We start from the raw sequence: 15,702 nt of genomic DNA on the forward strand, positions 1-15,702 counted from the left end.
ACCTTCTCTGCGGTGCCCCCTTTATATCTTAAATCTATTGTAAGCTTTGGCTTCCCTGAATAGCATCACAAAATTCAGAAATTGTTGACCAAGTGTTTATAACTATTTGTCTCTCTTCCCCATCTTGCCAACAAGTTTGAAAGCAAGGACAAAATCTTACACATGTTTGAATGCCAACACTGGCTGACTGACGAGTCATAGAATCATTTTGCTAGATTCTCTCAAGCCCTGAGCCAGCCTCACTACTTACTATATACCTGGAACATAAGTTCTGTCTTTTGAAGTTATTTTTCTTCACAACCTCAAAACCTGATGTAGTTAAAAGAGGAAAGTTTACTTTATAATCACACACACAAAAAGGTTTTTATTATTGCATTACTGGAAACATTGTAAGAAAATAGTCTTTAATCAACTTGTCATGCTGCTTTCCTTTTATTATTTTCATATAGCCTTACTCCCCTTGTCTTATATAATAAAACTATGTATGTCATCAGCTTCCTTATTCCGAACATCAATTGTTCTGAACATCTATTTGTGATCTCATATCTAAGATTTGTATTTTGACTTCTGGTCCGCAATGATGTCATGCTGTCTTTACCAATATCAAAATTATGTTTCTAGATATGATTATTTTTAATAAGTCACTTTTTTAAACATTCTTTCTATTTTCCAATTAATTGATAAAAGATGCCTTGGTCATTGATTACAGCAATAAGAAATAATGTAAGAGATTCTTATTCCTTTTAAAATTAGAACATTTGCTGAAAGGTGAATGCTATTGATTCATTTTCTGCAAAACATTGTGTTTCTCATCTATGTTGGAGTCAAGCAGAGCACTGAGTAATTACCTGATTATGTAGTCCCTTGGTCGCATGATTCAGAGTTTCCAACTTCACATGAGAATTAAATATTGGTATGTGGTAACATTTCAATTTCACAACTGAATTCTGCCTATAGAGATCTAAGTTATAAATCACTCCAGGTTGGAAAAGAAAATCCAGTTTTAATGTATTTCTTAAATAATCAGAGTTTTCATATTTTTATCCACTGTCAACACTAAAAACTTCAACTTCTATTATTTTCTCTCTCTGAGGCTTATACAACTTTGAGAGGATAAGGGTTGTTCAGTCACATTAGTTTCAGTTTTTACTCTTACTAATGAACATTTTGGTTGTCTTGTGCAAATCAACAATTTAATTTTGTGCGAAGATTTTCTATTTTGGAATTTTTAAAAAGTTGTTTTAATCCTAGAAGCTAAAGAAAAGAAAAGCCTGACATTATTAATAAGATATATACAAAAATTATATTTTTAAAAAATGTCCTAAAAGAAAGATTAGGTTGAGTATTACCAAGAAGTTCAGGATTTGCACTACAGTTTCCTTAGCAAGTCATAAAAATTGTAAGCAATTAATACAATGGAATATAGTAAAAGGGAGCATAACGAACTATACAAAGCCAAATTATTTTACTGACATCTGACACTGGGGTCAAATGCTAAAAACATTTTTTTTGGCTGGGCGCAGTGGCTCACCCCTGTAATCCCAGCACTTTGTGAGGCCAGTGTGGGCAATCACCTGAGCCCAGGAGTTTGAGACCAGCCTTGGCAACAAGGCAAAGCCCCACCTCTACTAAAAATACAAAAATTAGCCAGGCATGGTGGTATGCACCTGTGGCCCCAGCTACTCAGGAGACTGAGGCGGGAGGACTGCTTAAGCCTTGGAGGTTGAGGCTGCTGTAAGCCGTGATTGTGCCACTGCATTCTAGCCTGGGCGACAGAGTGAGACCTTGTCTCAAAGACAACCAACCAACCAACCAAACAACATCAATATTTTTTCTTTTGTGACCTATTACTTTAAATAGTTGCATTTTATTAAATTCCTGGACTTGATGGTGAATATTCCTCCAACTAGCTTAGATAATAGGAAAAAAATTTCATTTTGACAAGACGGGGGTCTTAAGAGGAGCTGAGTAAGCGCTTTCTCATGATATCTAGACTATTCCTAATTCAATAATAACATCACATGGAGATTTGTCTTTTTTAGTCATAATTATAAGAGATTGTAGGGTGCTATTATTTAATCCATTATTTGATTTATGGCTGTATTCTAGGATGCTTAACTGTATTAAGGCACTATCCCACTATTCTCTCACAAATAAAAAAGCTGTTACCAGAATTTCATGTTTTTTTCTTTTTTTTTTTTTCCACGTCTAACTTGCTACATCATTTATATCCCGCTATGACCTTTTTGGCACTGTTGAAAGAAATGTGTGAAACTCACTCAATGAAGTAGACTTCGCCCTTCTCTGTATAGGCCATTTCCCAGTTATCAGGCAATGGGTCTGGTTCCTCATTGTCTTCAGGTTTAGTTGGCTTTGTGTCATCCATCTGCTCCTTCAGCTCCTCAGGCTGACTGTACACTGGTGCAGGATAAGGCTGGGAGGGCATCTCCCCTGAGGCACCTGCACTTTTGTCTTCATGTTCACTGGATTCTATAAGAGAACAAGAGCACGTGGTTAGTCACTCCAACCATAGTAACTCTGGACTGAGTACGGAGAATGCTGTACCAGGGAATAAACGTCATGAATAACTTCTATGAAAGCTAACAGGAAACATTTCTGAAAAAGCATAATGATCACTAGGCCTATTTGAGCTCTCCTTTCACTCATCATTGTCATCTACCTTTCAGCTAATTATTGTTGTTTACAGAATTGGAGGTTTAAAGGATGTAATGTAAGGACCATTTCATAATACAGGTATGGTGAGCAGAATAATGGGCCCCTGAAGATATTCATATCCTAATGTCTAGAATATGTGAATATTACCTTACATGGCAAAAGATGATCTGCAGATGTGACTAAGAACCCTGAGATGGGGAGATTATCTTTGATTATCCAGATGGCCTCATCTGGATGATTATGATTAAATGTAATCACAAGAGTCCTTAAAAGTGAAAAAAGTCAGCAGAAAAGAAGGGTAAAAGGGAGAATTAACTACTAAATCATGGCCAAAGAGATGCAATGTTGCTGGCTTAGAAGACAGAAAATGACCATAAACCAAGAAATATTAGTGGCCTCTAGAATCTTTAAAAGGCAAGGAAATGGATTATTTCCTGGAGAATCCAGAAAGGAACACAGCTCTGCCAACAAGGAACACAGCTCTTCCATAGTTTCAGTTACCCATGGTCAACCACGGTGCAAAAATAGATGATTACAGTACAGTAAGATAGAGAGAGAGAAAGACCACCTTCACATAACTTTCATAATAGTATATTGTTATGATTATTCTATTTTATTATTTGTTGTTCTTAATCTCTTACTGCATCTGATTTATAAATTAAATTTTATCATAGTTTTTTTGTATAGTATATATAGGATTTGGTACCATCTGAGGTTTCAGGCATCCACTGGGGGTATTGGAGCACATCCCTCGTAGCTAAGGGGAGCTACTGTACAACAGAGCAAAAACTACCTTAACAGAAGTGGTAACAGGCTTGGAGGACAGACCCAAGATCCCCAACATATAAACAGTATGAGTTCCAGAATGAGAAGAAGGAACACACAAGGAAGAAATAAGTCGATAAACAATAGAAGAAAATTTATCTAAGATGAAGAAACACCAGTCTGTAGATTGAAATAGTTCACTGAATCTGAGGCCAGATTAAGGAAACATGCAGACACCTGGATACATCTAGTTGAAATTTCCAAACTACAATGTTAAAAGGCAACTTTAGCAGCTTCCATACTGAACAGATGTGATTACTTACAAAGAAAAGAGGAACAAAAGAGCATCAGACCTTTTATCTGTAATACTCTAAGCGCAAAGAGAGGGTAACATCTATAGTAACTTGAGAAAAAAAAAGGTATGGTAATCCAAGAACTCAACTCTACCAAAATATTCATCTATCTGGGAAAAAACAGTCACTTTTGAACATGCAAAAGTTCTGAATGTATACTCTCCAAGTATCTTATCTGAGGGCAAAATTTGAAAAATTACTCTAACCATATCATGATGATTGAATCAGAGCAGAGATCTCAAGATATGGGGAGAAAATAAAAGGTAGGAAGATGATATGGTTTGGCTGTGTCCCCATCCAAAATCTCATCTTGAATTGTAATCCCCACATGTCAAGGGCAGAACCAGGTGGAGGTAACTGGATCATGGGGAAGGCTTCCCCCATCCTGTTCTTGTGGTAGTGAGTAAGTCTCATGAGATCTGATGGTTTTATAAGTGTCTGGCATTTCCCCTGCTTGCACTGACTCCATCTCCCCCTCCCCCTCCTCCCCCTCCCCCTCCTCCTTTTCCTCCTCCTCCCTCTCTTCTTTCTCCCCCTCCTCCCCCTGCTCCTCCCCCTCCTCCTCCCCCCCCTCCTTCTCCCCCTCCTTCCCCTCCCACTCCTCTCCCTCCCCTCCTCTTCTTCCCTTCTCCCTCATTCTCTCACCCTCCCCTGTCCTCTCCTCTCCTCCCTCATTCTTCTCTCCTCCTTCCCCTCCCCACCTTCCTCATCATCTCAGAAGTACTTGGGTATTTCTTGCATCATGTGAATAAGTGAAAATAAGGTGGGCCGTTATGATTGACCTCATAAGTATACATCCTGTGAACAAGGTGCCTGCTTCCCCTTTGCCTTCCACCATGATTGTAAGTTTCCTGAGGCCTCCCCAGCCATGTGGAACTGTAGGTCAATTAAACCTCTTTCCTTTATAAATTACCCAGTCTCAGGTATTTCTTCATAGCAGTGTGAGGATGAACCAATATGGAAGAAATAAATTCTGGATAATATAGTTAAATATAAATGGAAGATGATCACATTTCTGAAAATTTGTAATATGTGTTAAAGACAGATTCTGGAAAGAAGAAAAATACATGAAGACCTAGTAAGACCATGGGTTTTAGACTTTATCTTAGGAAAGCTCAGGTACTAGGAAGTGGAGAAAAGGTAGGAAAATAGAGACATTCTAAAGCTCTCATCAGTAGGCACTTCAGAGAGTGAGTATATGAGATAATTTTAAAGGCCACCTTTTCATGGGATGAGATTATTGGGCAAATAATTTGGTCAAGGTGTAGGCTTAATTGTATAATGGGGATATTTTTGAAATATCTCCTAATGTGTATGTTTACTGAGCTATTCATGGATTCATTTACCCCACGTTTAGTTTTTCTGCTGTCAAGGACAAACCATGAGTCTTATTTGTTGGGGAAGAGTAGAGCAGGTACCATCGAGAGAAAGAAATACCGTTAGGGTAAATACGAAGGAGAAGTTCCTTAACTCAGAAACTAGAAGGAGAGCACTACTGAGATTCAGAGGGGCTGAAAGGTAGTGAGAGGCAATGTGAGGATAAGGTGGCCATCTTGGAAATATAAAATTCTACAATTGTTTGGGAACATAATGCCTATTAAAATAAAAAAATACAAATACACCGACTTTGAGTTATCCTACTTTGAGAACATATCCTCTAGAAATAAAGGCAGTATTATATAATGATGCCTATATAATACTATTTTTTGCAATATTGTTTGTAGTAGTAAAACCCTGGAAATGATATAAATGCCTATCAATGAGAATATAATTAAATAAATAAATAGTGTTTGTCATTACCATGGAAAACTATGTAGTTTAAAATCAATGAATATCTGTTGACCTTGAAAGGTGCTTATAACTGTTAAAGAGTAATCTAAGCTGCAGAGAAATGTATAGTATTAATCCTATTTTTCTAAATAAGCATATATTAAGATCTCTAAGTGATATATAGTTATATCTCTATATAAGCATGAAAACAGACTGCAAGGATGTACAACAGATTGTCAACTTTGATTACCTCAGGATAGTAAATTTGGATGGGGGTGGAAGAAGTTTCTTTTACATATCTTTGCTTTCATTTGGTATCTATTATTTTTATAACTTCAAAAGTTAATAGATTTTTTAAATGAGTAAATTAGAATATCATCTTGCTGTCACTATTAATTGCATGGGCCAATTTTTCCCCTCTCTCCATCAATCTAGGGGAGCAATATTAAAGTATCTATTAGAAATACTTACCTAATATCTAATAGAAATAAAGTATCTATTAGAAAAACACAAGAATACTTTACAAGTTGTCACTGTGTTGCCCTTAAAAGGGAAATTATGAATATAATATGGCCCTTAATGATAGAATCTCCTAGCTGATTCCTTATAAAGATTTGATCTTTGTAAGTTTTGTAGGATAAAAGCAGTAAAAACAGGTACCACTGCTAACTTCAGAGTCTCTTTTCTGTGGCATATTTCAACATGTAATTATACATACTGTGGTACGCACATGGAACATACAAAATGTCATGTTGCACTGAAAAGTTCAAATGCAAGGTCATGCTCTGAACATGTTCAGTTATACAATATTCAGTTAATCAATATTTATTATGCACTCAACTGGTGCCAGGCACTGAGGACAGAAGAGTGAACAAGAGATACATTGATCCTTTCTCTCATGGAACTCCAAATATGTCAAGATGTGTAGTCTTTATACAATAATTTTAAGTGTGATGAGTGCTGCCTAAGGGAATCTTATGTATATGGGATCTTCTGTATGTATATTCATCTAATCTCATATAAAGAGTCAGGGAAAACCTCTTTTTCAATGTGCTATAACATCTGAGGGTTCTTTCAGAAGAAGGTAAGGGAGAAATAAATAAATGAGGGCTGGATTAAGTGAGGCCCTATCAGGCATGCTCAGGATTTGGAAGTGTGTCCTGAGAGCAAAGATGCTGCTATGTTCTACTGAAGCAGATGACAAAATTAGATTTTCATTTCCCACAAAGATCTCCTTAACTATTCTGGGGATTTGAGGGTGGCAAGAGTAGATGTTTATAGAGCAGTGGAAAGTTATTTTTGTGCTCTCAAAAAGTAATGATGGTGGCACGGAGATGGAAAGAAGCAGATTAAAAAATATTTAGAGGGTAGATTTTATAACCTGCCATGGTGAGTGGCAAGGCTTTTCACTGAGATTGGAAACAGGGAAGGGGGAGTAGGATTCTGTGGGGTAGGGGTAGGCTATACATGTGGTTTTGGGCACACTGAGTTAGAGGTTCATGGAGACGTCAAGTCAGAGAATTCTTAGATGGAAAAAAAATAAACCTGAAAGAAAACAGCACATGGCTAGATGGTACTATAATTTTAGCCATGAGTAAATGAAATTGCCAAGAGACAGGGTGAGAAGTGGAAACAAGAATCTGGAGCAGCTGTCTGATGAACTTCAACATTTAAGTCACTGAAACAATGGACTGGTAGAAGAGGAAAGGGCAGCCATGGAAGCAATGAGAAAATTAAAAAAACTTCATGTTGCAAAAGCCAAGCAAAGGGTGTTGAAGACAAGACACTTAACTGTGGCCAAAGCTTCTGCACAGTCCAGCAAGACAAGGACATAAAATCTATAGAACCGAATGATGTGCAGATCACTGGTGACAATGGCTGCCAGTTACGGCAGTATTTACGGTGGAGTGGTTGGTGAAGCCAGATTGGAATAGGTTAAAAAATGAATGAAAAGAAAATACAGAATTATCCTAATAGAGAAGTCATTCAAGAAGCTTGGCTATGGACAAATGAACTTTCCTTCCACTGTGTAATACCATTAAATTCTCAAGAGAAATGTAGGACATCTCTTAAAAAAGGATCTAGTCTTTGGAGAAATCTATAATCATATTTGTTGATGTATCAGAGATTACTGGACAAAGTTCTCCCAGTTTATCTGTTTATTCATTCATTTCTTTATTCTTAATTAATCAAGCATTAAAGTAGCAAACATGAATTTAATATCTATAGTGTGTAAGATACTTGACAAGACCTTAATGGGGGAGATTATAGACCTTTTTATCAGGCTGCTGTGAACTAAGCTGAGAGGGAAGCAGTAAGTAGCACCTACCTCTCCCATCTTAACAAAATAAGACAAAAAAATGAATAAGGCAAATAAAGATCCATAACATTCCCATATTTATTACTCACAAAGGCTCACCTAGGGATATGGTTTAATGTGAGAATCAAGGGCTTCTGGCAAAACCCAGAGGACCAATTTATTCATTGGCAGTGTGGAACCAGGGCAGGGCTTCCATGTAAGGGTAGAATCTGTTCCCAGAAGGGCAAAGTAGAATGTTTAGGGGAAGAAAAGGGGAACTGAGCCAAGAAGGTCCAGGTTCATCTTCCAAGTTGTGTCACTCAGATAAATCCCTGCACCTCTTCTGGGCAGAGTGAGTAAAAGAGATGGTAGAATGCAAATTCAGTACTCTCCTAGACATTCAAGGCAACATGGAGGGTGGAGAAGACGTGTCTCCCCCAACTCCGAGCAACTATATAGAGTACTACAATAATGATTTGTTAAGTGATACTCAATGACATAAAATACCTGAATAAAATTTTCTAGGAAGACAGTGTAGCAATTAGAAACAAGGGTACCTAAAGCAGTTGTCTGAGGAACTCCAATATTTTGTCAGTGAGAGAAGAAACTGGTCTTATATTTCCTGCATTATTAGAAACATTTATTTAGAGCATACTAACCATCAGGCACTAAGCTAGGCAGTGTACAGTCAAGGAGAATGTGGTCCAAATGATATGTAATAATTTTCTAGGGCTGCCATAATTAAACACCACAAACTGAGTGGCTTCAATCATAGATATTGATTGTCTTACATTCAGGAGGTTAAAGTCCTATATCAAGGCGTTGGCAGGGCCAGCTCCCTCTGGAGGCACTATGGAAGGATCTATTTCAGGCTTCTCTCTTAGGTTCTGGTAGCTTTTTGGCCCATGGCAACATAATTGCAGTCTTCACATGGTATTTTCCCTGTGTGCACATCTGGGTTCCAATTTCTTCTTTTTATAAGGACACCAGTCATACTGGATGAAGGGTCTACCCCTACTCCAGGATGACCACGTCCTAACTAATTATATCTGCAATGATCATATTTCCCAATAAAGTCACCATCTGAGATACTGGGGGTTTGGACTTCACCATATGAATCTGGGGGTGGGGGACACAATTCAACTCATAAAATGGTGTACTGGATCAGTTCATTGTGTAGTCCACTGAACCAATATTTAACATCTCAAGGACTGCAAATTATTGTTTCATGCTATATCATATTTGTTTCCCTGATTAATATGGAAAATAGAAATTAACTTTGCTGCATTTTAGATAATATATCTTTCTTCTGTATCGGCTTAAATTTTTTAAAAATGACATATATTGGATATTGTGTAAGTTGTTAAGAAATTACCTGTTAAGAACAGAGCAAACTTCGTAATAATGGGAGGGAAATAACCAGACCTTACACGCCAACCAAGCTTGCCTGTGTCAGCTACTCCTGCGAGTATTCCTAGTCCCATGCAGTCTGATGAGAAATATGTGCATGTAAGCATGCTCTCGCACACATCATATATATATCAGATCTGTGGTTTGAGAATTTCTGGACTATTTAAATTCTGACTAGGGAGAAGGAGCCAAATAACCCATGCATGTTTTACCTTTTTTATAGTGGCGTGAAGCTATATTTAATTAGGAAGTGGCTAAGTAAAATTGTCCTTTTTGACTTTTAAGATGCATTTCTCAGTATGCTTTTATTGTTAAATTGAAAAATAGTCTTTTTTTTTTTCTTTTTTGAGACGGGGTCTTGTTCTGTCACCAGACTGGGTGCAGTGGCGATCTTGGCTCACTGCAACCTCTGACTCCCAGGTTCAAGTGATTCTCCTGCCTCAGCTTCATATGTAAAACATAATGTTTTCCTTATTTACTGCTAAAACGAACAGACTTTATCAAACACTGACATTTTTTGTGCATTCCCCATTGCGTTTCTGTGTCTCTTAGATGTCGTTCAAACCAGAACAAGAATTTTTTTTTTTCACTGACAATAAAAACAAAGAATATTTCAGTAAAGAAGAAACACCTCTTCTTAAAGAATGCTAATGATGTAAAAATTTTCTATGGGACTAGGACTGTTAAATAGAATTCCTAGAAATTCTATAGAAACATTGGGGCACGAAACAGACATTTATAACATATAGTCTTATAAACAATGATCTATAAAAACATATTTTATTAATACCTACACTTTAACTGTTGTGAAGAATTAAGAAATTTAATTCCTTTCATCTTGCCTGCCCTGAGGGTTTTGTTGAATTCAGTAAATATAATTTTCTCCTTTCCATAAGAAATTCAGAAGGGCTCAGAGATCTGTACATAGTGCAGGAACTGAAAGCGTTTAATTGGGAGAGAATAAATGTATGTATTTGTGCATTTAGTTCAGTCCTTATAAATTCTGTGCTTCTGGTACAGTCTAAGGTTTTGATATTACAAAAATATGCATAGCAGCCATTCCGTTTGCTTTCTTGTTTATTGCCCTGCCGGTATCTAACATGTTGCTTCTCAGGTACAAGACCAGTGATAAATTAGAATGTCATGGTTTTCAACGTTCCCACCCAGTTTCATTAAAGAATAACCAGAAGCCAAGATAAAACCATCTCAAGAAGAAGAATACATATTTTATATCTTATCCATATTTTCATGTGACACAGTCTATGTATACAGTTAACATGCAGCTTTCTGTAACTGCCGTCTTTTGAAATGAGGGAAAATAATTGATTTGTTTTTAAGGTAGATAGAAAAATTTATTCCTTTAAACTGTCATAAAGTTTGAATTTCCAAAATTTATTTTACCCTGTGATTTGTATTTATAATGGCTATGTGACAACTTTTAGGAAATCCACTTTGGGAGGCCGAGGCGGGCGGATCACGAGGTCAGGAGATCGAGACCATCCTGGCTAACACGGTGAAACCCCGTCTCTACTAAAAACACAAAAAATTAGCCGGGCGTGGTAGCGGGCGCCTGTAGTCCCAGCTACTCGGGAGGCTGAGGCAGGAGAATGGCGTGAACCCGGGAGGCGGAGCTTGCAGTGAGCCGAGATCGCGCTACTGCACTCCAGCCTGGGCGACAGAGCGAGACTCCGTCTCAAAAAAAAAAAAAAAAAAAAAAAGAAATCCAATAATTTTTTCTCCTTGTCTTCATATTATTTCTTTGGAAGTAGGCATGGCTGGAAAACATTTAAGCTGAGAGAAAAAAAAGATCAGGGAACATATTTGTAGTTCATAAAGAGAATAGGAATAATTTGAAATGTAAACTTTTTTTACGTTTCCTTTAAAAATTCCCCGATAACAACAGTCTCCATAAGAAGCAGTAGAACGTAACAGTTAAGGCTTGTGTCAGGCCACCTAGGTTTGAATCTGTCCTTTAAAGTGGGATGTTGAACAAGTTATTTAATAACTCTGTGGATGCTTCAATTTTCTTAACTGTACAATGGGGATAATGAAGTTACCTACCTATAAGGATTAGATGAGACTTATCTATAAAGTGCTTAGAGTAGTAAACTGCTAGAATATAGTAGGTGTTCAGTAAATGTTATATATTATTACCACTGAATTCTATTATTTATAATACTAAATAGAGTAGTTTAATTGGTCAAGCAATTTAAATGATTTCTGCCTACAGAAACAAAAGGTACGGTCAATTTTCTATAATTTTTAGATTAGGGGTTTTCAAAAAGTAATGCAAATGTCAGAAAAGGATATACATAAAGGTGGTATTTCTTCTTTAAAAGGTGTTTGCATCAATTGAGCTTTTCTTCCTCAATAGAGACACGTAATGGGGTTAAGTAATTTAAAGGAGGAAAAGCAATCTTCAGACACCATGCATTCTTTTCCAAGTTCTCTATTATATTCTCTAGAGTTCTGCATTTGCTTTTGTTGGGCACCAGGGGCTGCTACCGAGCTACAAACTTGGCATCACTTTGGCACCTTTGAGAGCACTGATTTAAAGCAGAATCAGAAATGCAGCTCCCCAATTTTATATTGGTCCAAAGCTTGGTCTTCTCATATACCCCCGGGGCAACTTTGGCTTTCTAGTCTGCTTATAACTCAGTCCTCCTCACTCTGGTTTCTGCTCATTTGTGGTAGTGGCCACTGTGTTGGATGTGGTGGGGCTTAAAGATTTCTCCATGCTTTTGTGCAAACCCAATAATCCCATTAAAAAGTGTGTTTGTTATATTGATCTAAGGTTTTATTGGATTGTGGTGGGAGGACTGTTTGCTTCACTGCTGGAAGCTGGCTTAGAATTTGAACCACAGGCTCTTGTAAATAAATCAACACTTCAGGGTTGATATTTGGACAAAAGAAAAATATGATTGTGTTGATTTTTATATATGCGAAATTATGATTATTTTATTTCTAATATAATTATTTGTAAACTTATATAATTGATTTTTCATCGTGGCTGTACTATAGATTATACTCTGTAATGAAAAGTGTAGGACACATTTCAGTGTCTTCAGAAAGGGAGCAGTCACGCATTCTACACAGTCACTTGATCAAAAGAAGTCCAGATTGTCAATTATTGCTCAAAGAATGCTCTTACCCATTTTCTTACTTTTCCTAAACCTTCTAAAATGAGAAGAATTCTAATATGGGTACTAAAATATTTGCACATTGTATAGTGACTTTTTTTGCTCACCATCATATATATATATATATATATATATATATATTTTTTTTTTTTTTTTTTTTTGACACAGTGAAACATGCACATGGTACAAAATCCAGAAGCACAATGGAGGAAAACAGTGCAAAGCAAGCTTTAAAATCCAGGGCTCTAGCCATCAAGTTAGCAATAATAATTATCTTTGTGACCCTTCAGAGATTTTTCTATGCAAATTGATTATTGACTTTTAGTCAGCTTTTGACTCTTCAGTGCTCTGAAGTGGTTCTAAGTGCTAAAAAAAAATTCATTATAATTAATATATAAGATATGAGGCCGGGCGCAGTGGCTCATGCCTGTAATCCCAGCACTTTGGGAGGCAGAGGTGGGTGGATCACAAGGTCAGGAGATCGAGACCAGACTGGCTAACACGGTGAAACCCCGTCTCTACTAAAAAAAAACAAAAAAACAAAAAAACAGAAAAACATTAGGCGGGGGTGGTGGCTGGCGCCTGCAGTCCCAGCTACTAGGGAGGCTGAGGCAGGTGAATGGCGTGAACCCGGGAGGCGGAGCTTGCAGTGAGCGGAGATCGTGCCACTGTACTCCAGCCTGGGTGATGGAGCGAGACTTCGTCTCAAAAAAAAAAAAAAAAATTAAAAAAAAAAAAAGTATGAGTATAAAGAGGGTGTGGCCTTTAAACAGTGTGGCAAATATATCTATACCATATTTTTGCAGATGTAAACAACCGCTTCCCTTTATTATTTGAGGCCAGGGAGAAAACGTAAGTCTAGAAGGAGAGAGATATTAGAAGTAGGGAAAGTTAGTGTAATGGTTAGCTATGCTTCTGATTTTTGGGATGACACCTCAATCCAGGAAGCAGAAATCCCCAATCCTGTGAAGAAATGATTTATATATGTAATTTTTTAGAATTTATTTTATTTTTGAGACAGAGTCTTGCTCCATCGCCCAGGCTGGAGTGTAGTGGTGCGATCTCAGCTCACTGCAACCTCCGCCTCCCGGGTTCAAGCGATTCTCTTGCCTCAGTCTCCCGAGTAACTGGGACTACAGCGGCGTGCCACCACAATGGGCTGATTTTTGTATTTTTAGTAGAGACAGGGTTTTGCCATGTTGGCCAGGCTGGTCTTGAACTCCTGACCTTGTGATCCACCTGCCTTGGCCTCTCAATATATATGTAACATTTATAAGCAAATTACATCTCTTCTATTCAGGGTCTAGCCAGGGGTATGTGAATTACTGAGAATGCATACTTCATGCCTCACAATTATTTTTCTTCTATATCTAAAACCCATAATTAGTTATAAATTGTTTGAAGTACTAAAAGAACAATATGGAAAATTATGAAAATAGAAAATTCAAAATCTGTGGGTAGAAGGTGACAAGGAAAACATTTCCTAAAACTAAATTGAAAAGAATCACAGAAAGATTAGTAGAGGAGATTATTTTAGATTAACAGGGGAGAAGAAAATATCTAAAGATATTTATCATAAAGAAATAAGTCCCCCAAATTCTTAACAAACTTTGGGGTGAAAGAAACTGATACAAATGTTGACATACTTAAAAAACCACAGCAAGGTATGAAATAAAGAACATGCACATACAACATTTCTTAGAGCTTGCCTTCAATTTTTTTTTTAATCAGGAGCATAGTATTATAGAAAACAAGAGGCCACTTTCTGAAGTTCCAGGAAATTCAAAGGAGATGAAAGAGAAAATTAGAAAGACTTTAAATTTGATCTTGATAATTCAAGAGCTATTCTTTGGGGCAAAATTGGAGTCAACGTATTTTTTGATGAGGGCAAAAAGTCAAACGGGAAAGAACATCACAATACTGTTCCCATTGATAGAGTCATGTAGAAGGAATGGGTGCTCAGAGAGACCTTATGCCCTCTTCAAAAAGAAAGGCCAGTCCTCAGCCAGAAATAACTAGAGCCATCACTGACAATAAAGTAGCTGTGATTTCACACCAACAATCATAATCACTTTCCTGAGGAGAACTATAAGAAACTTTGGGAGTTTCACCCAGGGACACAGGTGAAAATCAGACCTACAGAGAATATATGACTGTGATTAGAAAAAAAGCTTAGATTCTAAGAATGCCTGGAGAACCTGAAGAAACTTAAACATTTTCACAATTCCATGGGCTTTCTGTAACTGCTGGAGAAACCTGAGGTGCTACGCTGGTTGTCCTTGTTCTGCCTTCCTCACTCATGGATCAAATCTCCCTCACACGCAAATTACGTAAACTTGCAGAGAAGTAGAGAAACACTCTCCCCAGAGGTTGAGTGCATGCAATGCTGAATCTGTTTAAGAAATGAAGAGGGCCGGGTGCGGTGGCTCACGTCTGTAATCCCAGCACTTTGGGAGGCTGAGGCGGGTGGATCAGCTGAGGTCAGGAGTTGGAGACCAGCCTGACCAACATGGTGAAACCCCATCTCTACTAAAAATACAAAATTAGCTGTGCATGGTGGCACATGCCTGTAATCCCAGCTACTTGGGAGGGTGAGGCAGGAGAATTGCTTGAACCCAGGAGGCAGAGGTTGAAGTGAGCTGAGATCACTCCATTACACTCCAGCCTGGGCAACAAGAGTGAAACTGTCTCAAAAAAAAAAAAAAAAAAAAAAGGACTAAAGAGGTTCACATCCATTACTTTCAGTTTAACTGAAACATGACTGTGCCTTGATTTAAAATGACACTTCTAAAACTAGTCCTGATTTCCCTTACTAAAATGGTATGTTTACAATCACTATAATAGTTTAATATTAATAGTAATATAATTACCATTATAATTATAAAATTATTAATAGTAATATTATAATTATAAAATTATTAATAGTAATATTATAATTACAATCACCACAAACTCTAAAGTGATATCATTACTTTTTAATTACACCTAGACAGTCAGAACATTTTACAATTAGGGCAGTTATAACTTTCAAATAATTCTTTCAAGAAAAGATGGAATGCTGGTCATTTATAGATGGAATATCTAATTTTAGAAGGCTAATTTAAACTAGCCCCAGAAATTTTCCCATTCAATGGAGAGATAAAACCCAGTACTCTGGGAACAAGATCATAAAATTAAGCCCTTCTCACCCCGCTCAAAAAAGATAAATATCTGGGTAGATACACAAATCGCAGTCTCTGTGAACCCACACAAAAATAAGCAGGGCATAGGCGTTGGGGTGGTTTCAGAG

The 15,702-nt window shown here is 37.3% G+C and overlaps 1 protein-coding gene across 14 annotated transcripts in view; it reads right to left on the minus strand.

Annotated features, from left to right (window-relative positions):
• MAGI2 (membrane associated guanylate kinase, WW and PDZ domain containing 2) overlaps window positions 1-15,702 on the minus strand; it is a 1,434,944-nt gene that overhangs the window by 481,275 nt on the left and 937,967 nt on the right. For all 14 annotated transcript variants that reach the window (XM_024358207.3, XM_024358205.3, XM_003318553.7 and 11 more), the window contains one exon: window positions 2,280-2,490. In XM_024358207.3, the coding sequence (XP_024213975.1) occupies window positions 2,280-2,490 (211 nt within the window). The remainder of the gene's footprint in view (window positions 1-2,279; window positions 2,491-15,702) is intronic.

This window comes from Pan troglodytes, chromosome 6, assembly GCF_028858775.2.
Source record: "Pan troglodytes isolate AG18354 chromosome 6, NHGRI_mPanTro3-v2.0_pri, whole genome shotgun sequence".
Classification (NCBI taxonomy): domain Eukaryota; kingdom Metazoa; phylum Chordata; class Mammalia; order Primates; family Hominidae; genus Pan; species Pan troglodytes.